At 57.4% G+C, this 22,896-nt stretch overlaps 2 protein-coding genes and 1 long non-coding RNA gene across 3 annotated transcripts; 2 read left to right on the top strand and 1 right to left on the bottom strand.

Annotated features, from left to right (window-relative positions):
- Positions 1 to 97: 97 nt before the first annotated feature.
- BTC (betacellulin) lies at positions 98 to 4,145 on the top strand. The gene is made up of 6 exons (XM_074155086.1): positions 98 to 185; positions 2,809 to 2,904; positions 3,163 to 3,280; positions 3,414 to 3,560; positions 3,840 to 3,947; positions 4,046 to 4,145. The coding sequence occupies exons 1-5, from the start codon at positions 110 to 112 to the stop codon at positions 3,943 to 3,945; spliced, it is 543 nt and encodes a 180-aa protein (XP_074011187.1). The 5' UTR covers positions 98 to 109; the 3' UTR covers positions 3,946 to 3,947; positions 4,046 to 4,145.
- Positions 4,146 to 8,735: 4,590 nt separating this feature from the next.
- On the bottom strand, positions 8,736 to 19,044 carry LOC141469174 (uncharacterized). The gene is made up of 4 exons (XR_012463457.1): positions 18,958 to 19,044; positions 17,036 to 17,120; positions 10,855 to 11,127; positions 8,736 to 9,214 (listed from the first exon to the last, which is right to left on the bottom strand). It is a non-coding gene; the product is annotated as an uncharacterized lncRNA (long non-coding RNA).
- A 21-nt stretch (positions 19,045 to 19,065) lies between these two features.
- Positions 19,066 to 21,908, top strand: DCTN6 (dynactin subunit 6). Its single transcript, XM_074154550.1, has 7 exons — positions 19,066 to 19,106; positions 19,277 to 19,341; positions 19,422 to 19,527; positions 20,682 to 20,770; positions 20,961 to 21,008; positions 21,287 to 21,429; positions 21,564 to 21,908. Exons 1-7 carry the CDS (start codon positions 19,084 to 19,086, stop codon positions 21,660 to 21,662), a joined length of 573 nt encoding a protein of 190 aa, XP_074010651.1. The 5' UTR covers positions 19,066 to 19,083; the 3' UTR covers positions 21,663 to 21,908.
- Positions 21,909 to 22,896: the final 988 nt, after the last annotated feature.

Below are 22,896 nucleotides of genomic sequence, written 5' to 3'. Positions count from 1 at the left end.
GAGGAGGAGGAGGAGGAGGAGGAGGGCGGCGGTGCCGGCAGCGGCCGCCCCCGTCCCGCCGCGGCCCGCCCCGCCGCAGCCGCCCGGCACCGAGCAAGCGGCGGCGCGCATGGAGGCGGCGGCGACGGCCCCGACCCCGGGCGGCGGCCCCGGTACCCTGCTGCTCTGCCTGGCCCTCGCCTCCGGTAAGCACGGGGCACCCGAGGCGGCGCGGCTCGGTACGGGGGTCCCCCTGCCCCGCCGCGGCCGCGGTGCGGGGCTGCCCCTGCCCGGCTGGATGCACTCCGGGGCCCGCCGGGTGCTCCCCCCTGTCCCGGCCCGGTAACACCCCCCGGCCCGGCCCCGTCCTCCGCCTGTCCCAGCCCGGCTAGTCCCGGTGCTGCCCCTGTCCCGTGCGGCCGTTTCCCCGTCCCACGCTGGTGATCCTCCACCTGTCTCCTTGTCCCATCCCGGTGCTCCCCCTTCCTGTCCTGCTGCTCCCCCACCCCATCCTGCTGCTCCCCGGGTCCCATCCTTCTGATTGCCTGTATCTTTCCGCCCTGTCCCACCCCATCCCAGTGGCTCCCTGTGTCCCCTGGACAATCCCATCCCACTCCTTCCCTCCTGCCCAACCTGGTGTTTACCCAGACCTCTCCCTGTACTCCTTCATGCTTCCCTGCACCCATCCCAATGCTCCCCCAGCTCCCAACCTGCTACTCCCCACCATCCCATCCCAGTGCTCGCCCATGTGCATGCTGGCTTCTGAATCCATTGGGGCCAGCAAGGGGCCAGGGTGTCCCAGCTGGACCCTGGAGTGGAGCTAGGATGCTTTTCCCACCTGTTGATGGAACACTGCTCATAAGTTTCGGCATCCTTGGCAGTGATGGGGATGGGGGATGGTGGTGGGGGAACAACCAGTACCTATTCCCCAAGTGCGTGAGTGTTCCCATGTTAGTTCCCAAGTGTGTGGGAAGTGGGAAAAGCAGGCAGCTGCCTGCAGCTGCCTGCTTAGGGCTGGCAGGAAATAACCACGGGTAGGGCTGAACATCATCTGGGCTTGGCAATACCCCTCTGGCAGAGAGTGCCAGCCCCGGGGTTTGGGGGGAGCCTTCCCCTCTGCGAGTTTGGCTCTTTAGCAGGGCTGGTGACAGCGCTCGGCAAAACCTGCCAAACCTGTGCTGGCAGGAGGAAATCAAGGGTGGCCGACCGGTTTTGGGGCTGGGATGCCCATCAGTGTCCTGGGTGGTTGCTCTCCTGCAATTCGGACCTTCCCAAGGGAGCGTGGGGTGTGTTATGGCAAAAGAATCCAGTGTTTGGGATGCTTTCCTGGGTGATCTCTGGCTGCTCGGGAAGGGATGCAGCCTTAGATAGCAGAGCCAGGCTCTCCATGCACCAAAGAGATGAGGTTGCTTTGCATCCACAGCTCCTGCGTGCTGAGATCTGGGTGTCAGGGGGGCACACCACCACCCGCGAGCTGGTGGTGCCACCAGGGTGGTCTTCACGAAAGGGGCTGCCAGCCTGGAGGATGCCAAGTCTCCGCATCTGGTTGCAATAAGGGTGGGGATGTCATCTTGGTGGGGATCTTTCCATGCCGAAGCTGTGAACTCGGTCACCAGGGGTGAAGTCAGCCTCCTGGCTCCCACTGGGCAGCTCCCACCCCGCTGCCTGGGCCAGATGGGGCGATGGGATCCGTTCCCTCCCCGCCAGGCTCTTTGGGTCGAGGAGGGGATGCTTGCTGGTGGGGAAGCCCCGGCGGAGGCTCAGCCCTGGCCTCACTGAAGCTCTGTTACCCAAAGCACGTCATTAGCGCAGCAGTGGCTATATATAGCCAGGAGGGACGCGTGTGCTGGGAACGTGGGATGGGGGGGGACGCTGGAGGCTTGGCAGGGCAGCCCCCCCAACTGCTGCCAGTGCTGAAGGACGGGATGGGATAACAGGTACCGGGGGACGAGGCTGCCCAGGCTCAGCTGCCCAAACTACCCCTTCCCCAGGAGGTCTCAACATGGCCAAGCTGCAAATTGCACCCACTCGGGACGGAAACACACCACCCCATGCCTCCGTGTGCCACCCTTGTGGGAGCCACCCAGCACCCTGCCCCATCAGGCAGGACCTGTCCCGGCTCCCCTGGGTGCCACCGCAGGGGAGTGAATCCCTGGGGAGGGCTGGGCTAGCAGGAGGGCTGTGCTGAGTCAGCGCTGGTATGCCAGCGATCCGGTTACTGTCACCGTGACGTGCTGGGGCTGAGCTGGCCCTCGGCTTTGTCCCGTGGCCACGGCAAGCATGGTCGTCCCTTTCCCAGCTCTGTTCCTGCTGGGCATCCCATACCCCGGTGCAGCAGCAAGCGATGTTGCAATGGGGATTTAGCACTTGCACACTGGAATTAAATGGCCTTTGGTGGGTGTTGAATCACAGCACTGCCGTCTCCTTGCTCCCATGGCTGGTGGATTTTTCGGTGGCCCTGAAACCCAGGCTCTTCCAAATGGGGGGTGCAGTGAGCTGGACCTCCCTGGGGATCCCTGCCTGCATCCTCCCTGGGCAAAGGGGCTGCTGGCTGCCTGCAGGCAGGGCTGTGCGCCCTAGAAGCTGCCCCGCTGGCTCCCAGACCCCTGTGCTGGGGGCGTTGGTGGGTGGAGGAGGCAGGCGGGGACCAGCTTTCCCTTCTCCTCACCCCTGGGGAAAAAATGATGCTGCCAAGGAAGTGGGGGGGCCACGGGCACAGCTGTGGAGCCCTTTGCCGGTCCCCTCCCTGCGGGAAGGGCTGGGAGAGCGGCTGTGGTGGGACGGTGGTGGCGATGCTGGGGGCTCTGAGCCGCTTCTGCTGCGTTTCAGGCTTGGCGTTTTTCCGTTGCGTGGGTGCCGATGCCAACGTCACCGCCGGGCACGGCACGGAGGGGCTGGCCTGTGGCGTGGCCGGGAGCTGCACGGGTAAGGACGCTCCGGGGAGCCGGTGTGGGGGAGAGGGCCAGGATGGAGGACAGGCAGGGTGTTTTGTCTATTGTAGCCACATGGCACCCACCGAGCTGGGAAGCGGCCAGGGCCAGCATGCCACGGCCAAGGACACACATGCTGCTGGCTGAGCTCAGACCTGCCCGTGGGGACGGAGCAGCTCCAGGGATGCTGCCGCCTCTGGGCAGAACAGTAACCCCTGGAGGGGGGTGGAATCTTTGTCCTTGTCACCCCCAGGGAACGTGACGCAGCTGAGGTGGCAGGGCCACTTCTCCAGGTGCCCGGAGGAGTACAAGCACTACTGCGTCAAAGGGAGATGCCGCTTCCTTGTGGCCGAGAAGGCACCGGCTTGCGTGTAAGCCACCACCAGTGGGGACATGGTGGCATTGGGGGGGGGTGCCATGCCTGTCCTTCCTGGGCAGGTGGGAGGAGGGGAACACTGGTGCCATGATGGTTTTTTGGACACCCTCCCTGCCTCCCCTGTGCAGGTGTGAACGAGGCTACACGGGGGCTCGCTGCGAGAGGGTGGACATCTTCTACCTGCGAGGTGACCGGGGCCAGATCATGATCATCTCCTTGATCGCTGCCATCGTCACCCTCATCATCCTTGTCATCTGCGCCTGCCTCTGCAGTCAGTACGTGGTGGGGACACGGGGACATGGGGCGAGGGGTGGGAAGGGAAGGGCCATCTCAGGATCGGGAGTGGATGCTGCCCATCTCCACCAGCTTGGGGCAGATTGAATTTGAGCCACAGCCTCCGAGGGTGATGGGACATTGTTTTGGGGCTGGGAACCATGTGTGATCCCACCAAGAGCTTTGGCGACAGGAAAGCAAAAGGAGGAGGAGCAGCATCTGTTTGGGGTTTTTGTTTGGTTGTTTTTTTTTTTTTAAATTATTTCCCCCCACCCCTAAAGCCACTGTCGGAAGCAGCGGAGGAAGAGAAAGGCAGAAGAGCTGGAGACCTTGAACAAGAATTTGCCTTCCAAAAGCGAGGACGTGCTGGAGACGGACATCGCGTGATGGTGCGCGGGGCCGGGGGGAGCGTCACCGAGCCCGGGGTGACGGGAGACCCTCCTGGTGGGGCAGTCGCTGAGGCCGAAGCTCTCCCCTCTCTCCGCAGGAGCTCCAGGTACCCGCGGGCGGGTCCCGGACAACGACACCGGCTGGCCCCACGGGCTAAAACCTACCAACGGCTTGAATAAAGGGGTGACGGAAAGGTGTCCCCGTGTCACCGTGCTCCTTACGGTCCCCCGGTACCGGCGGGGGGGGGGGGGGGGGGCTGCGGTGCCGCCTAGATGCTGTCAGGGGGAGCTGCGCCGCGCGGTGTCTCCCCCCCGCGTCCGCCAGGGGGCGCCGCGGTGCGGGGCAGGTGCGCGGCGGCCCGCCCCTCCCCGCGAGGGGTCAAAACGCCCGCCCGGCCGCCAGGGGGCGCTGCAGGCGCGGGAGGGGCAGGCGGAAGCGCGGCCGCGGCGGCGGGAGCGGCGTTCCGGTCCCGGGAGCCTTACCGGGCTCCTGCGTGCGGCCCGGGGCCCGCTTCCCGGGGCCGAGCGCACACTGGCGTCTCCGGGCCCGAATGTTCGGGCTTCCCGGGGCGGCTCCGGGAGCGGCTCTTACGGCCGCGGGGCAGGCGGGAACCGGGGGCGATGGCGTTTCCCGGGCGGGCTCGGGAGGCCCGGGACGGGGCCGGGCTCGAAAAACCGGGCAAAACCGGGGGAAAAATGGAGCAGAACCGGGGCCGGTTCCTCCCTTCTCCCCGCGCCGGCGGGCTCCGGTGCGGGAGGGGGGGCACCGGCCGCTGCCCGGTTGCTGCCGCCTGAAGCTCCGGTCCCGGCCCCGGGGGCAGCGGCCGCGTCTCGGCCGGGGGTCCCCGGCAGCTCCTGGTTCCCAATACGGGCTCAGCCCCCGCTGGAACCGTGACCCGGCGACCGGCCGCGGGGGCTGCAGTACTGGGGGGAAACGGGGCCCGGCAGGACCGGGGGTCTCCCAGGGCGGCCGGTGACTCCTCGGGCCGCCGGGCTCCCTCCTCCCGCCGCAGGCACCGGCCGGTTTCTCCTCCCGTGCCCGTTCCCGGAGCGGCCGCCGGCGGGCGGACCCCTCGGACCGGTGAGTGCGGGAGCTGCTGCGGGGGGAGCTGGTTTGCGCGGGGGCTCCGTTCAGCCGAGGGCTGGTGCCGGCAGCACCGGGCGCTGGGGCGGCTCCGAGCTCTGCGCGAAGCCGCGGTTTTACCCAAACCCCTTGTTTTTCAGCTCAAAACGCTCTGCGGCGGGAGCAGAGGCCGCTGCAGGGACCCGCTCCGGCTCCCGCAGCCCCGTCGGTGGATGGTGCCGCCGGGCACGGGGAGCCGCGGCCGTCCCGGTGCCGCCGGTCCTTCGGTCGGTGTCGGCGGCCTCGGCGATGCCCGTGGCCGTGCCCAGACGCGGGGAAGGCTCATCCCGGCGGCCCCGGGGCGGGGGAGGCCGTGCCCGGTGAGGTGAGTGCCCCGGGGTGGTGGGGAGCGGAGCCGGGGCTGCGCGGGGGCACCGGGGCGCTCAGCTCCCGGGGCCGGCGGGGGGACGGGGAGGGCGGGTGGCGACCCCGGCGGGGGTCGCCGCAGAACCCCCCCGGGCCGGGTCCGGGCCGCGGGGGGCGTTTGGGGCGGCGGGAGCGGGACGTTTCTGGTGTCCCGTCCCCGCGGGGGGTGCGCGGTGCCGGGTCGCTGCTGCCGAGGGTCCGGGCGGAGCTGCCGGTGCCCGGGCGCCGCGGGTTCGCGGGGCGGCAGCTCGGGGCCGCGCGGTGCCACCGGGAGCTGGTGGTCCCAGCCCTCTCCCTCCGCAGGGACGGGCAGAGGCGCCCTGGGGACCCGCAGGAAGGAGCCGGGCCGCCTGCCCCCTGCCCGGCTGGTGACAGGGGACAGCCCAGCCTGTGCCTGCCCGAAGAGCCCCCGAGGATGCACGGCTCCAGGTCAGCTCTTGGCACCCCTTCTGGTTTGGGTTTGGTTGTTGGCCTGGGCTCCCCTTTGTTTCAGGTCCAGCTCCTGGGTGGCTGGGACCCTCCTTTGTTCCTGTACCAGTTTGTTTCTGTTCTGGTTTCAGGTCCAGCTGGTTTGCGGCTCCAGTTCACCGGTGCCTGCAGGACATCTCGGGTCCAGCTCATGGATGGCTCCCCTTGGTTTTGCCTCCACTTGGGTTTCATCTCCTCCAGTTCCAGTTTGGTTCCAGCCCCTCCCAGCTCGTGCTTGTTCAAAAGATCCTGGCTTTTGCCCGGGTCGTAAATCAATCACTGTCATAACTTGTATATGAATGGGCACTGTCATAATTGTACACGCGTTGACTAATTGGTTTATTTATTGTTCCATAACTATCACGGTGAATAAAGAGTTGGACGTCCAAAGGTGGTGTGGAGAGGGCTCTTTCGCCCAGAGACTATCTCAGACATTTAAGTCGGCCTGGTGCATGCCCATATCCCTAAGTTTGGGGACAAACGTGACCGGACCCCCACCTCCGGTGGGGGTCCACGCACCCTGCCCACCCCCTTCCCACCCAGACCCTGACACCCTCCCACCTCCACCCCCCCGGGCTCCCACCTGTCCAAGTTCCTGCCCCCCCCCCCCCCATCCCCTGGGCCACTGTTTTGGGGGCTGAAAACAGCCCCCGGAGCCTCTGTTTCCAAGTCCCCAAAACGCAGCACTTGGTTGTCCTCTGAGCCCAGAACTGTGGGCTCCCCCAGCGTTTGCAAGCACCGAACACACAACTTAGTCTTTTTCTGAGCTCCAGAAATCCCCGGGCTCTGCCCCAAACCCGCCCCAGAGCTCGGCTGCAAACCCCCGGCTGGGCCCCCGTGAGACTCGACGCCGACCCCCGGCCCCGACCCTGCTCCCAGTCTCTGCTGCGGCCCCCGAACCTGCTCCTCGGCTCCCAACCCGCTCTGCTGCCCGCTCCCGAGTCCCCGACCCGCCCCAGGCCCGCTCCCGAGCCCCCCGCTACCCCGGTGCCGCCCCGAGCCCCCGAACCGGCCCGGGGCTCCCGGCCCCCGCCGCTCAGCCCCGACACCGGCCCCAGCGCCCGAGTCTCCGCAGCCCCGGGCGGTACCGGGACGGGATGGGACGGGCCCGGCCGCGGGCGGCTCGGACGAGGTCGGGGTGCGCCGGGCTCCGGCCTCCAGGCTTTATTTCCCGGCGCCCCGAACCCCGCCGGCTCCTCCGCGGAGCCGCCGGCAGCGCGGCCGCTCCTCCGGGCCCCGCCGCCCGCCCCAGCCCCCCGCTCTCCCGGCCGCGGGCCGAGCCCCCCGCGCCTCACCTGCCCCACCGGGGGAGCCCGGCCCGGCCCCGGCGGCGCCGGCGGCAGGGAGGGAGAGGGGAGGGGTGAAACGGCGGCCGGCGGGGCCCAAATGGCCTCGGCCCCGCCCCGCGCAGGCGCCCTGGGGTCCCGCCCCCTCCCGCGCCAGGCCCCGCCCCGCGCATGCGCCCCGCGGCCCCGCCCCTCCCGCCCCGCCTTTTCCGCCGCCAGAGCGGCCCCGGCTCCGGCAGCCGCAGAGGCCGGTACCGGGGTGCGAGCCCGGGGCTTCCTCCCGGGGCTGGTGAGGTGGGGACGGGGCCGGGGCTGGCGGGCGCGCGGTGCCGGTGGTGGGCTCCGCGGTCGGGGCTGGGCCTGGGCGGCCCCGTCCCGGCGCCGCGGGTCGGAGGAGTCGCGCCGCGAGGTCAGGCCCCGGCGGGGAGCGGCCCCGGGTCCGGCGCTGCCCGCTCCTGCGCGCGGGGAGCCGAGGGCTGCCGGTCACGGGATAACGGCAGCGGCTCCGTGCGGGCGCTGAATAAAGGCTGGAAGCGGCGGCGGGGCGGGGGCTGCCCGTGGCCGGGCCCGGTGCGGGGCTCCAGCGGCACCGGCCGGGACCGGCCCCGCTCCCGGGACCGGAGAGGGGCTGCGGGCGCTGCCGCCCTGGGGGGACGCGGGCCCAGCCGCGGGGCCCGGTCTGATCCCGGAGGGGCCGGGCTGTCGGTGCGAGCCCCGAGGTGGCCGCGGGAGCTCGGGCTGCGGCCCCCACCGGGGCCGGGGCTCTGCCCTGAGCCCCCCAGGCGGGACTCGGGCTCTGCTGCTCCGCTGGGGCTCGGGACGCACGAGCCCGGGGCCGAGCCCCGAAACCCAGGACTCGGTCGCTCTTTCTGAGCCCAAACACTGGGCACAGCGCACCCCCCTCCCCTTCCCCCCGGGTCTGGGGCTCTGCTGCGAGCCCCCAAACGCAGGACTTGGTTTTTCTGTGTGAGCCCTACAGCTGGCCACGTGAGCCAGGTTTCAGTCCCCCAAACACAGCACTTGGTCTCCCCCAAACACAGCACTTGGTCTGGTCTCTGTTTCAAATCGCCCCCTCCCCCAAATGCAGCGCTTAGTTTCTCTTTATGACTCCAAAATCTGGCTTAGCGGCCCTGGTTTCAAGACTCCACACCACAGGACTTACTTCATCTTTGCCTCTTGGCTCTAAACTTGGCCAAATGAGCCTGGTTCTGACTCCCACCCCCAAAACGCAGGACTTAAGTCTCCACTTCTGAGCCCTAAACTGGCCAAATGAGCCCAGTTTCAGCACCTTCCCCCCTTTCCAAATGCAGGACTTAGTTTCTGGCTTTGAGGTGTAAAACACAGGACTTAGTCTCTGAGTCTGGCCCAACGAACCCTAACACACACAGGAGTCTCTCTGAGCCCCCAAACGTAGGACTTTTAGTCCCTCTCAGCCATAAGCTGGTTTCAAGCCGCCCCCAAATGCAGCACTTACGTTTCCCTTTGTTAACCTACAAACTGGTGGGGGGGGGGAGATGCGGCGATGACTGATCAGGACGCAATTGTACGCTAGAAGCAGAAGGAGCAGCAGCCTTTATTCACATACCCAAAGCTATATATACAGAGCCAGCTTCTGAGCTGTTTTGCCAAACAGGGTGAGCGCTCCCATTCTCACAGAATGCGACTGTTCTCAGCCACGTCTCCCTACGCACACTCCTCCAGGCGGTTTTCCAGCCTGACCTTCACAGACACACACAATGGGGGTTTTTGTTGTTTGGTTTTGGTTTTTTTTTTTTCTGTCTGGCCAGTTCAAAACAATCTTATTCCTAAAGCAATACCATCTTACTTCTGATTAAGTTTTGTTTGGCCTGCCATGTGTTCAGAAGGGTTCTAAAATCAGTCTTGATCGATCTTCCAGCTGTTCTGCATGGCCCCAACATTTCCACTTTTTTTGTTTATGAAGATAGGGTTCACAGCGAGGACGGCAAGTACTTTGACTTTGGTTCTTTGGAGGGCAAGCACCGTTCCCCAGATGGCTCTGATAACTGCAAGAATAAAAACAGCACGAGTGCAACCCAACCCCATGAAAATCCATATTCTCAGATTAAGGCCTGTAAACCAGTTTTTTGGATTTAACCATTTTACACTGTCTGATAATTCATCTAAAACATTTTTTCTGTACCAATTTTTGTAATTCCATCAATTGTCCTTGTAAGGCTATGTTTAGATCTTGAACTATCCTGTTAACATTAGTCGAGAAGGCTCCCAATATATATTGCTTAATTTGATGCCACTTAAAAATACTTTGATTCTACTGCAGGGGAGTAACACATAAATTCTTCTCTGTATATTCCCAGTCACAATGCAATCGTGTGCGTGTGGTTAGAGCATTCTACCTATCCCCTAACCAAATTACCGCCACTTCTAGAACATCTAAACGGGCCAAAATTTGCTGATCAATACTTGTCTGCATAGCAAGATCTTGTGTTACATTGCTTAACGCCAAAGCTACTTCATGAGCAGTCTGTACAGATTTAGTTAATGCTGCGGTTGCTATGGCTGCAGTGGCTAATATAATGATTGCAGATACAATAAAAGCCAACCTATAAATCTCTTGCTTCTAGTCCATTGTTGCTTTAAGACTCGTGCTAATTGGCCCAATCCTGATTCTACTTCCCATTCCTGTGTTAAACTTACTGGGAGCCACACTTCAGCTCAGCGTCTCATTGGTAATATCACACAAAGATTATGTACAGGAATATTCTCATGAGAAAGACAACTAAAATAGTAAAGCTTAGTCAAGTTTACCTGAAAAGTGTGATTGATTTGTGAAATAATAACATGTGCTGATGCTACAAATACGTAAGGGTGAGAGGTACAAATCATAACAGAGTCACTGTGAACATGAGTTAAATCTAAACTATAAACAGAACCTTTTTTACTATATACACCATGAGCCACATGCCTTGTGAAGAAAGGTTCAGCCATGCACCAGATTTTGGTAAAGGACTGACAGTGTTATTAAATTCAGCCTGTAAAACAGGTCCTGACAATCCTCCTTGACCATATCAGGGTTTCATTGTTTTTTTGTGAAAAATTTACTGTATGAGAGGACATGGTTATTAGATGACCAACGAGGTCCCCAATCCCAGAATTTGATAGCTTCCGCTTGTTGTGTCGCCGGTTCAGGCAGGCTACAAGGCATCCAACTAAGATTCACCACATCCCATGTCGCTTCCCTTGATATTTTACATGCAGGAATATTTACAGGGGGACTCAGCGTTGCATTAGCACTAATAGTAGCACGTTCTAAGCCAGCTATGGAAATGAAAGTTAAATTCCCCACCAGCATCTTTTAGTTTTCTCTCTGTTGGTAAAACAGGTGAAACTTCTCAGTCATCATGAGGCAGTTAGGGAACTTTTTAGTAGCTACACACAGAGGTGGCAGGTCTGTGTGATAGATATGCGTATCATTACTATCAATCCAATCCTTTCCTTTTTCTAAAAAACCCGCTGGTGGAAGCCATGTTCCCCCTATCCATTTGCTGTCGTTACTAGATATCGGAACTTCAGGATCCCACCACGTTATGGGTTTAAACAAAGGGGGATCTACAACAAGTGCCTACTAAAGATGTTGAGCGTTCGCAATGCAGCGTATCAAGTGTAAAAACAAAACAACTCTTACCGTACTGTTGCTGCTAATGATAGCTAGGTAGGCCAAAAAGGTGTTAACTGGCGTTGGGGGTGCACCCACAGCTGCCATCATGGTACTTGCGTGTTGTTGTAGTTGTTTTAATTTTCCCCACGTGATTGGGTCGTCTCTATACTGTCTCTTCCGTTTCCGAGTTCTCTTGTCCTTGTTCAGATCCATCGTCTCTATCTGTGATATAGGGTTCTTTGTGACAGTTGTCCAGCTCAGGATAGGGCTTGACGTGCTGAGCAGGAAGCCAACGTGGCCCTGTTGGAAGAAGAACACATGCATACCTTCTCCCCCCCGTTATCAATTCCACTGGCCCATGCCGGGAGATAGCAGACAAAGGGTCTCTATATAGAACTTCTGGGCGTTTCATGAAACCTTCTGGTATTGCAAAATGCCTTTCCATGGCACTTGTCAGTAGCCCCAGAGACGACGACATATTCGGAAAATTAAGTGTGAAAACAGCATTATCCATTTGTTCCTGGGGTGACATATTCCCCCTTTTTTGTTTTTGAAGCATACATTTTAACAGAGCACGACTACGTTCAACAATGGCCTGCCCTGTGGGATTATGTGGAATGCCAAAATTGTGATCTATACCCCACTGTTGTAAAAAGGAACGGGTAGTTTGAGAAGTGTACCCGGGGCCGTTATCAGCCTTAATGACCTTAGGCAGTCCCAAAGCAGCGAAACGACGAGCCCGGTGTCTGCGAATATCATGCCCTTTCTCCCCAGTAGGTGCAGAGGCACATGGTGCGCCCTGAGAAGGTACCAACAGAAACATGAACGTACTGCGGGCGCCCAAAAGGAGAGTAATGAGTTACCTCCCACTGCCATAGATCGTTAGATGGCAAGCCACGAGGATTAACCCCTGTTTGAGCAGGCAAGGGTGTGAGGCGCTGGCACTCGGGACAGGCACGGGTTATGTCTTTTGCCTGTGTTAAAGGAAATTTGAAATTGTTTACTCAGGCCTTGTGCATTCTGATGAAAAAAGGAATGCGATGCACGGGCGAAGTCCAATTTAAGTACTGCAGCAGCGAGAGAGTCGGCAACTGCGTTACCCTCTGTGAGAGGACCCGGCAGGGTGGTATGCGAACGAATAGGTGTCATAAACAAAGGATGTTGTCTACCTTCCAAAACTTGCTTTAGTGCCAAAAACATCTGAAAAAGAACTTTACTGTGCACTGCCTTAATAAAGGAAAAAGGAATCCTCATCACTACGTTTACCACATATTCAGAATTGCAAACAATGTTCAGAGGTTCCTTTGGAAAAATCTGTAAAGCGTGCAGTATCGCCCCAAGCTCCACTAGCTGTGTTGAGCCAGAGAAAGTCGTTACAGAATGTTCCCACTGCATGTCTGTCTTCCAGGCAACGGCAGCTTTTCCAGTTTTCCCTGACCCATCCACAAATACAGTGTGAGCCCCAGAAATCGGCTTGGAAGATATAATTTCCTTGGGACAAAAAGGGCAATGTCTGCAGTTGCTGTAGTAACTTACAAGAAGGTAGAGAAAAACGAGTATTGCCCACAAAATCAGTCAGTGCTATTTGAAATGGCATAGAATTTTGAGATAGGAAGGTACATTCTTGAGCTGGGACAGGTAGGTAAAGATCAACAGGATCATATCCTGTTAGTTCCTGGGTACGAGTTCTACGCTTCATTATCAGCCAGATGAGGAGATCCAAAAAGGTAGAAACGGTCTTGCTCAAGGTATTAGGTAAGAAAAGCCATTCAAGATAAAAACCCTTAGCATTATCCTCAATCTGTCCAATTAATGCGACTGGTTGATGAAGTGTATTAAGTATTAGAAGAGACACTGGTAATGCTGCACGTATACGGTCTGCCTGAAGTGCAAAAATCTTTTGTGCTACTACTTCTAATTCTTTCAGCGCTTCTTCAGATAGTTCTCATCCAGAGTTAAGATGATTCTCACCCTTTAAAGCCACAAATAAATTTTGTAAATCATAATTAGTTATGCCTAGCATTGGTCTGACCCAATTAATTGTTCCTAGTAATTTCTGCAATTCATGCAGGGTACCTATTTTCCATGATATTTTCAGTGGTTGAGGTTTAATGTTCCTTTCCGACAACACACCCAAGCAAGATACTTCCAAGGTGGCATTGTCTGGATTTTCTCCTTAGCAATCTGTAAACCATATGCCTCCAGAGAAGGAAGCATATAATTCAAAGTTTTATCAAGATATGTTTTCTCCTGTGCACATACAAGAATATGGTCCATGTAATGATCACAGAATCACAGAATCTTAGTGGTTGGAAGGGACCTTTGAGATCATCGAGTCCAACCACATTAAAAAAAAAAAAAAAAAAAAAACAAAAACAAAACAAAACACACACAAACAAACAAAAAAACACAACACAAAACCAAACAAACAACAACACCCCCCCCCCAAAAAAAAAAAAAAAAAAAAAAAAAAAAAAGCAAGCAGCATCCATCAACTAAACCCCACACACAACACCCCACCACAAACCAACAATCCCGGGCACTAGAGCATGCCCTGAAGAGCCACATCTACACGTTTCTTAAATACCTCCAGGGATGGTGACTCCACCACCTCCCTGGGCAGGCTGTTCCAGTGCTTGACCACTCTCTCAGTAAAGTAATTCTTCCTAATATCTAATCTAAACCTCCCCTGCCGCAACTTCAGACCATTTCCTCTGGTCCTGTCGTTATTCCCTTGGGAGAAGAGGCCAACCCCCGCCTCTCTACAGTTTCCTTTCAGGTAGTTGTAGAGGGCAATGAGGTCTCCCCTCAGCCTCCTCTTCTCCAAACTAAACATGCCCAGTTCCCTCAGCCTCTCCTCATAGGACTTGTTCTCCAGACCCCTCACCAGCTTGGTGGCTCTCCTCTGGACACGCTCCAGCACTTCAATGTCTTTCCTGTAGTGAGGGGCCCAGAACTGAACACAGCACTCGAGGTGAGGCCTCACCAGGGCCGAGTACAGAGGCACGATGACTTCCCTGCTCCTGCTGGCCACGCTATTCCTGATACAGGCCAGGATGCCGTTGGCCTTCTTGGCTGCCTGGGCACACTGCTGGCTCATGTTAAGCCGGCTGTCCACTAACACTCCCAGGTCCTTTTCTGCCAGGCAGCTTTCCAGCCACTCTTCCCCAAGCCTGTAGCGTTGCTTGGGGTTGTTGTGGCCGAAATGCAGAACCCGGCACTTGGCCTTATTAAACCTCATCCCATTGGCCTTGGCCCATTGGTCCAACCTGTCCAGGTCCCTCTGTAGAGCCTGCCGACCCTCAAGCAGATCAACACTCCCACCTAGTTTGGTGTCATCCGCAAACTTACTGAGGGTGCACTCAATCCCCTTATCTAGATCATCAATGAAGATATTGAACAAGACTGGCCCCAAAACTGAGCCCTGAAATGATAAATGATAAATCAAACTTTGCGGGAAGTTAGCTCTGGTAGATTTAAGGGCAGTAGCCACTGCAGTTTGACAAATTGTTGGACTATTCATCATCCCCTGAGGTAAAACTGTCCAGTGATATCTTTCCATGGGCTCGCAATTATTAATGGTTGGCACTGAAAAGGCAAAATGTTCACAATCTGCGGGGTGTAAAGAAATTGTAAAGAAACAATCCTTAAGATCAATGATAAAAAGATGCTGTTCAGCAGGTAACAAAATTGGATTAGGGGTTCCTGGTTGCAGTGCCCCCCATAGGTCGCATAACAGCATTGATTGCACGTAAATCATGTAACAAGCGCCATCTCCCTGGTTTTTTAGGTATGACAAAAATAGGTGTGTTCCAGGGACTATCAAAACACACAATATGACCCGCCTGCAGTTGCTGATTTACTAATTGTCGGGCCTGAGCGAGCTTTTCCCCTTTCAGGGGCCACTGATCAACCCAAACAGGTTTTTTGGTGAACCAGGTGAGTTTGAGCAGGGGTTTCCGATCAGTGAAATACCTGTTACAGGAGTTACGGCAGCACGTAGTGGCCAGTGAGAAGGCCGCTCCTTTTGAGATGTAATAGATACATCAGCTCCAGTATCAACCAACCCCGAAAAAGGCTTTCCTTCACTTTTTAATGTTAATATGGGTTGCTTGGCTGTAATTTTCTTTGTCCACACGGTATTTGCAATGTCTGTACTTCCAAATCGACCTGGACCTCTTGGTCGCGATTCACCAGCTGGGACCCAAAAGGGCAACAATATCAATTGTGTGATTTTTTGATGTGCCAATACTCTGCATAATGGTCGCGGTACCATAAGCATAATCTGAATTTCCCCCGTATAAGCTGAGTCAATGACCCCAGGCAAAATCACGATGCCTTGTTTCGAAATACTTGATCGTCCAATAATTAATCCCATTAAACTTTGCGGTAATGGACCCCACACATTAATCCCTACCGTATGGACCGTATGCGAATCAAAAGTTAGTATTTCTGTGGTAGTCGCCAAATCCAATCCGGCACTTCCTGCTGTTGTGGCGAGGAAGTCAGAGACGTAGTGTTTGCTGCATCCATTTGCTGTGCTGGCGCATCCCACACTCCGTTCATTTGAGGGGGGGTTCCAGGCCCTGTTCATTTAAGGAACGCCGGGCTGCATGACGCCCCTCTTCCCGTTCCCCGTCAACGGCGGCCCAACTTTATCAAACTTGGATTTACACTGATTACTCCAATGAAACCTCTTCTGACATCAGGGACACACTTGACTAGGTTTCTTTGTTCTTACAGCATGCTGCTTTTCCGGACACTCTTTACTAATGTGTCCTGGTTTGCCACAACTGAAACATTTCAAAGGAGTTTTGTTTATGTGCACTTGAGACAGAGCTGCAGCTAAAACTGAGGCTCGATGTGTCCCAGTCCCAATGTCCTGACAATTTTTTATGTATTGTCCAGTATCTGGCGCCTTTCCTTCTATAGGCAATAATGCCGCCTGACAGTCGCCATTTGCGTTCCCATAAGCTAATCGAAAAAGCAAGACTTCCGCAGCTTCTGGGTTCTCCACTTGTCTAGGAATAGCTCCCTGTAACCTACCTATAAAGCTAACATAGGGTTCGTGGGGGCCTTGCCTTATAGATGCAAAGGACCCTATTTTTTGACCAGCCTCAGGAACTCGCCGCCATGCAGTAACTGCTAGTCGTGATGCTTGCTCAAACACCCGTCTATCTAAGCCCACCCGGGCTTGCAGAGCCAAATAATTCCCAGTCTCCATCAACACATCCTGATGAATAGGTATCCCGTTACTCAAATTATCCACTACCTGTTCAACCACCAAATCATCGTATTCCATTTGCCATACAGCATACTGAGCAGCAGTAAGTATAGTTTTCATTAACACTTTCCAATCCCGTGGCAACATAGCATAAGCGTTTCCTACTGCTTCTAAAATGCCCACTGTAAAGGTACTCTGCAGCCCATTTTCGTGTTTAGATTTTTTTAAGTTCCTCGAAATCTTGATAAGGTAATCCTTCACGCGCGGGAGGGCGACTAGCTTTATATATGACTGGAAATGCAAAAGAGCGAGCCCCATTTTTAAAAGCTTCTTCCTTGCACTTTTGCATGGCTGGAAGCTTTTCAGGTTCTGTTTCCAAAAAGGGGTTTGCAGGTGCTGTGGGGGCGATTGGCAAAGGCCTCTTTTCTGCAACGGCATATTCAGTTGTTGGGGAGGGGGCAGGTAATGGCGGATACAAGTTAGGTTCAGTTTCTGGGTCGACTGGACCAGGACTGAAGGGGTTATTGGGAATTTGATCATTTGAGGAAGTCTCAACGTCCTTATAAACATTTTTGCCTTCAGTATCTTTAGTTACAACAGCCTCACTGCGTTTTAACCCAGCTACTGCCAAATATAAAAAACGCCAGGGTACTAGTGCCGATTCCGGGATATCAAAACCCAGCTCTTTCCTGTTTTGTAAATGTTCTCCTATTTTTCCCCATTGTGAGCTATCAAAGGTACCTTCAGATGGAAACCAACTGCAACGTTCCTTTACCAGTAATAACAATTGAGATAATTCCTTTTCTCCAGTATTATAGCCAGCAGCGCACAAAATTTCTTGCAAAACCTTTAAGTATAATTTATGTTCAGGCGATGCAGTCTGTCCCATTTCTAACAACCACCCCGGAACTTTCCTGTTCAACAGGCGTTACTGTTCCTTTTTACAAGGAATTGTGGCCACGAAATAAAAAGCTGTATACTCACCCGTCAGGTTGTGTCTCGCTGAAAAAGACGATCCTCGCACAGGGCGCCACTTTGCGGCGATGACTGATCGGGACACAATTGTACGCTAGAAGCAGAAGGAGCAGCAGCCTTTATTCACATACCCAAAGCTATATATACAGAGCCAGCTTCTGAGCTGTTTTGCCAAACAGGGTGAGCGCTCCCATTCTCACAGAATGCGACTGTTCTCAGCCACGTCTCCCTACGCACACTCCTCCAGGCGGTTTTCCAGCCTGACCTTCACAGACACACACAATGTTTTGGTTTTTCTTTTTTTTTTTTTCCTGTCTGGCCAGTTCAAAACAATCTTAGTTTTAAAGCAATACAAATGATTGTTTTGTTTGGCCTGCCATGTGTTCAGAAGGGTTCTAAAATCAGTCTTGATCGATCTTCCAGATATTAGGAGGAAATTCTTTACTGTGAGGGTGGTAAAGCACTGGAACAGGCTGCCCAGGGAAGCTGTGGATGCCCCATCCCTGGAAGTGTTTAAGGCCAGGCTGGATGGGGCTTTGAGCAACCTGGTCTAGTGGGAGGTGTCCCTGCCCATGGCAGGGGGGTTGAACTAGATGGTCTTTAAGGTCCCTTCCAACTCTAACCATTCTGTGATTCTCTGATCTTCATGGCCCCAACAGGGAAAGGAGGGAGAAAAAGGTGAAAAAAGCTCGTGGGTTGAGTTAGAAGCAGTTTAATAGCACAGTAACACAACACAACAATGATATTAATAACAACGGGACAAGGACGCACACGATAACGTGACACGAGTGGCTCTCAGCACCCGGTGGCCGGTCGCCCAGCCCGTCCCGAGCAGCGCTGGCCCGTCCCTGCCCCGGCCAGCCCCCGTTCCCATCCCATCCACGGCCGGAACGTTCCTCTGCCCGGCCGGGCTCGTCCGTGCCCCCCCGCTGGAAAAGCCCCGGCAGACGCGACACCCCCCAGCCCCGCACCCGGCGCGTTCCCGGCGCCGTTCCCGCACTGACACCGGCCGCTGCCGGGAGAAGGGAGCCCCATCCCGCCGGGCCCCGGGCCGCGCCGCTCGGGAGCCCCGCACCGCCCCGCCGAGCCGAGCCGGTCCCGACCCCCCCGGCAGGAGTCGGGCTGTGCCAGATCCACCGCAGCCGCTGTCCTGGCCGGGAACGCGGGACTCGGTCCCGACTCCGCGCCCGGGCCGGAGCCCCAGACCCGGTTCCCCCCAGCGCCTTTCGGGAACCGCGAACGGGCCCGGGGGTAGCGGCGGCTCGGGCCCGGTGAGCGCCGCTCCCCCGCCCACTCCTTTTATGGGCATCGCCCCGCCCACCGGGGGCCGCCCCGGGTCCTACCGCCCGCCCCGCGCTGCCCCTCGCCCCCCGGCCCGTGCCGGCATCGGCGTCACCGGTCGCACCCGTCCCTCTCCGCCCCGGTTGGCCGCGGGCCCTGGCGACACCCCGGGGATGCGGCGGCGGGGAGCGCCCCGGGGCGGCTCTGCCCGGGGAGACGTCGGAGGGTCGAGAGCACCCGAGGGGCGAAAATCAGGGGAATTTGAGCCACTGAGTGTTTTCAAGTCCCAAACCCGCAGGGCTCGGTCTCTGTACTTAAGCCCTGAAAACACTGACTTTGTGGTTTTTATGTGCCCGGGTCTGACCACGCGACTCCGTTCCTGTCCCCGAGCCCCCGGCTGAGCCCGGCCTGGAGCCGTGACCCCCCGGCGCCGTCCCCGCACCCCAAACCCCGGGGGTGACCGTACCCCCGCAGCCCCCGAGCTCGGTCTCCATCTCACCGGCCCGGGGCCCTACTGCCCGAGAGCCCCCGGCCGGGCCCGCTCCTGAGCCCCGAACGCCCCGCCGGTGCCCGGGGCCGCCCCTCGGGCTGCGAGCTGCAGCGGCCCCGTGCAACCCGGCCCCGCCACCCCGGGCAATCCTGCTCCTCACCTGGGACTGGGGGGTCGCTCCCCGGGGCCCTGAGCTGCGGGGACCGGGCCGGGGTGGGGGAGGGAGGGAAGATGGCGACCCCGCCCCGCGCAGGCGCAGTGCGCTCCGCGCAGGCGCAGCGCTGTCATGGCGGAGAAGGTGCAGAAGAGGTGAGTCCCCTTGTTGTGTCCCCCCCACACCCCGGTCCCCCATCCCAGCCCCCCCCACACACACCGGCATCCGCTTTCCCGCCGCTTCCCCCTCCCCGCATCTCCCCTCATGGCTCCCCGCGAGGCCCCCACCCCCGGATCCCCTCACAACCCCCCGTCCCTTCCCTCAGCGTGAAGATCGCCCCGGGGGCCGTGGTGTGCGTGGAGAGCGAGATCCGCGGGGACGTGACCATCGGTAAGACCCCCTTCCCCGTGGGCGGAGGGGTGGTGGCATGGGGGCCGGCCGCGGGGTGACACCGGGCTGTCCCCTGGCAGGGCCCAGGACCGTCATCCACCCCAAGGCCAGGATCATCGCTGAAGCAGGACCCATCGTCATCGGGGAAGGCAACCTGATCGAGGAGCAGGCCCTCATCATAAATGGGTGAGAAGCCGGACAGTGGGTGCAGGGGGTTCCTCCCCCAGCCCAGCATCTCATTTCAGGGCCGGTCACACAGCTTTGAAGGTTCATGAGGTTGACACCACATCTCATGAGGTTCACCAAGGCCAAGGGCAGGGTTGGGACAACCCCCAGTATCTGTACAGAGATGGAGAGCAGCCCTGCAGAGAAGGACTTGGTGGATGGAAATCTGGACAGGACCCGGCAATGTGAGCCTAGAAATCCAACCACATCCCGGGCTGCATCAGCAGCAGGGTGAGGGAGGGGATTCTGCCTCTCTGAGACCCCCCTGCAGTGCTGCCTCCAGCTCTGGGGCCACCAACATCAGAAGGACATGGACCTATTGGAGGAGGTCCAGAGGAGGCCATGAAGATGCTCAAGAGGGCTGGAGCAGCTCTGCTGTGAGGACAGGCTGAGAGACTTGGTTGGGGTTGTTCAGTCTGGAGAAGAGAAGGCTCTGGGGAGACCTTATAGTGGCTTTTCAGTACCTGAAGGGGGCCTACAGGAGAGATGGGGAGGGACTGCATCAGGGACTGGAGCGATAGGACAAGGGGGAACGGTTTTAAACTGAAAGAGGGAAGATTTAGATTATATATTAGGAAGACATTTTTTACTGTGAGGGTGGTGAAACACTGGCCCAGGTTGCTCAGAGAAGCTGTGGATGTCCCATCCCTGGAGGTGTTCAAGGCCAGGCTGGATGGGGCTTTGAGCAACCTGGTCTCATGGGAGATGTCCCTGCCCACGGCAGGGGCGTGGGACTAGATGGCCTTTAATGGTCCCTTCCAACCCAAACTATTCTATGACCAGTCTTGTCAAACATGAGCGTGTGCTTACACCTCTTTAAGGAGCAGGGCATTAGCTTAAAAACCCCGAGAAGGTAGAATTTAAAAGAAAACTAAACCAAACTTTTGTACCTTTGTGTATGCCTGTGGCACGGTGGCTAGGGAAGAAGTCCTCTCTCTGTGACTCCTTCTCCAGCTGACAGAGGAGAAGGATCCTGATCCTGAGAATGCAGGAGCAAGCAGTCTCGCAGCCCCGGGCAGTCTGGCTGGATCGGATGGGATACACAAAATTGAGCTGCCAAGCAGGACGGTAGCTTTGTGATCTCAAAACTCGAAATACATTCTTCCGTCTTGCAGGTATCCAGAAAATATCACGCCAGAAACCGAAGAGGTGGAGCCCAAACCAATGGTCATCGGCACCAACAATGTCTTTGAGGTTGGGTGTTGTATCCTTGCCGCGCAGTGAGACAGTCCCATCCGCCACACTTTCGGATCGGTACCGGGGGAAGCACGCGTGGGGTTTAACCAGCCCAGGGCTATTTAAGGTGCCAGGTGTTGGTTTGAAAATGGTGTTGTCATTGACCTTTTGAACTAAAAGCCAACCATTTTACAGTTTTCTTTAACACGGACCCATAGATTCCCAAGCAATGAAGGTGGGAGATAACAATGTCATCGAATCCAAAGGTAAGTCTCAGTCTTGGCCCTCGTGAGATGTTGCTCTTCTAGACACTGGGAGCGGTGAGGGATTACGTGGTGGTGTCTTGCTGGAGCTGAGGCCAAGCTGCAGCTTGTCACAAAGCTGTGATTTTTCACACAGAACCCACGTGTGTCGCTGGTGTGGTGGGAGCTGGGCTGGGCTGGCTGTGGCTCCTGGTGCTGAGCGGCTTGTGGTGTTGGATGGTGCAGGGTTTAACCGCGCCGCGGGCACCACTCTGACAGGGGTTCCTCTCTCTCCCGGCCAGCATTTGTCGGCAGGAACGTCATCCTGACGAGCGGCTGCATCATCGGGGCCTGCTGTAACATCAACACCTACGAGGTGATCCCCGAAAATACTGTCATCTACGGGGCCGACTGCCTCCGCCGCGTCCAGACCGAGCGGCCGCAGGTGGGTGCAACACACGGGTGATAGACACGTGGGTGCGACACACAGGTGACATGCCATCACCTTCCTGTCCTCTGCAGCCCACCTTGGCGGTGGCAGCAGGGCCACTGCGTGACCTCCCCTGCCTTTGTTTCCAGCCCCAGACGCTGCAGCTGGATTTCCTGATGAAGATCTTGCCCAACTACCATCACCTAAAGAAGACCGTGAAGGCCACGTCCACTCCTGTCAAGAGCTGAGCAACTTCTGCCACTCGGGGTTTCGTCTGGTCCTGTGAAGCACTACATGGCCCCGAGAAGTGGCCAGTCCCCTTGTCTCTCATTCCATCCTTAAAAAAAAAAAAAAAAAAATAGTCTTGCTTATTTGTGTCCTTTATTTATATTCCACCGAGCATCTCGTACCAGCTTTGCATCTGTTGTCTCTCACGCCCTAACCCTATTGTACGTGCTTTATTTTTGGAATAAAATGTCACCTGCTTTTCTTTCAAGGTGGGGACTGCAGTCCTTTCTGTGTCAGCTGAACGCCGCAGGGGTGGGTGTCACAGCGGCCACCTCCCTGGGGACAACCCGAGGGGACACCTCCCCGCTCCTTCCCCAGCCTGCCGGCAGAGGGAGACGGGCCCACGCCGGGGGAGAGCCGGGGTCCTCAGAGGAAGGGATTGTCCTGGCCCCGCACCCCCAATCCGTGCGGATGGTGGGGTGGGAAAGGCTCCAGCGCCGATGCCGCCCTCCCTCCCTGGACCCCCCCAAGGCTGCTCTTACTCGGCTTCCCTCCCACAGGGCCCAGAGCGGAGCTGCAGCTCCTCCACTCATCAGCTGTTCTCCTGATGAGCTTCAGACATTTCCGCGCTTCCCAGCCAGCCGCCCTGAGATTCCCCAGGGATTTTATTCCGGGATTTTGTTCACAACTTCCCCTTCTTGTGCAACACAGCCCGGTGTTTCCTCTCAGCGCAGAATTGATGGTGGAGCAGAAATTCCTGCAGGAGAAAGAGAGGAGAGAGCGTCAGCAGAGGAACCACAAGTGCCAGCTGGGCTGAAGGGCTGGGGGGCTTTGATTTGAGACCCCGGGGTTTCAGGTGGGACAGGCCAAGGCGGAACAAAGGACACACCCCCCCGGAGCCCATTGGATTTTCTCCTCCAGTTCAGTCACAGAGATCAAAATTTAAAACCCACTGTTCTTTGGCTTTGCGATTCCATGCCAGGGTCCAGCGCTGCTGGGAAACTGTGGCTCTTCCCCAGAGCTGAGTCCAAATAAGGGCTGCAAACGTTGTCCCAGCTGCCACCATCTCTCCAGCCCACCTGAGCCAAAGCTTTGTATGGAGATGCCCACGAAGGGGGAAAAGCATGGGATACGAAACACATCTCTCCAACTTCCCCCTCTGCTGAAAGATAAGGCAATATTTTACCGGGAATTTACCTCAAAAACAAGAGGCTCTGGAAGATTTAGGTAACTGGATTAGATTCCCTCTTGGGG

The sequence above is a fragment of the Numenius arquata genome, chromosome 10 (genome assembly GCF_964106895.1).
Source record: "Numenius arquata chromosome 10, bNumArq3.hap1.1, whole genome shotgun sequence".
NCBI classification, from domain to species: Eukaryota; Metazoa; Chordata; class Aves; order Charadriiformes; family Scolopacidae; genus Numenius; species Numenius arquata.
The sequence above is the reverse complement of the archived record's forward strand: the minus strand, read 5'-3'. Positions and strand labels throughout refer to the sequence as shown.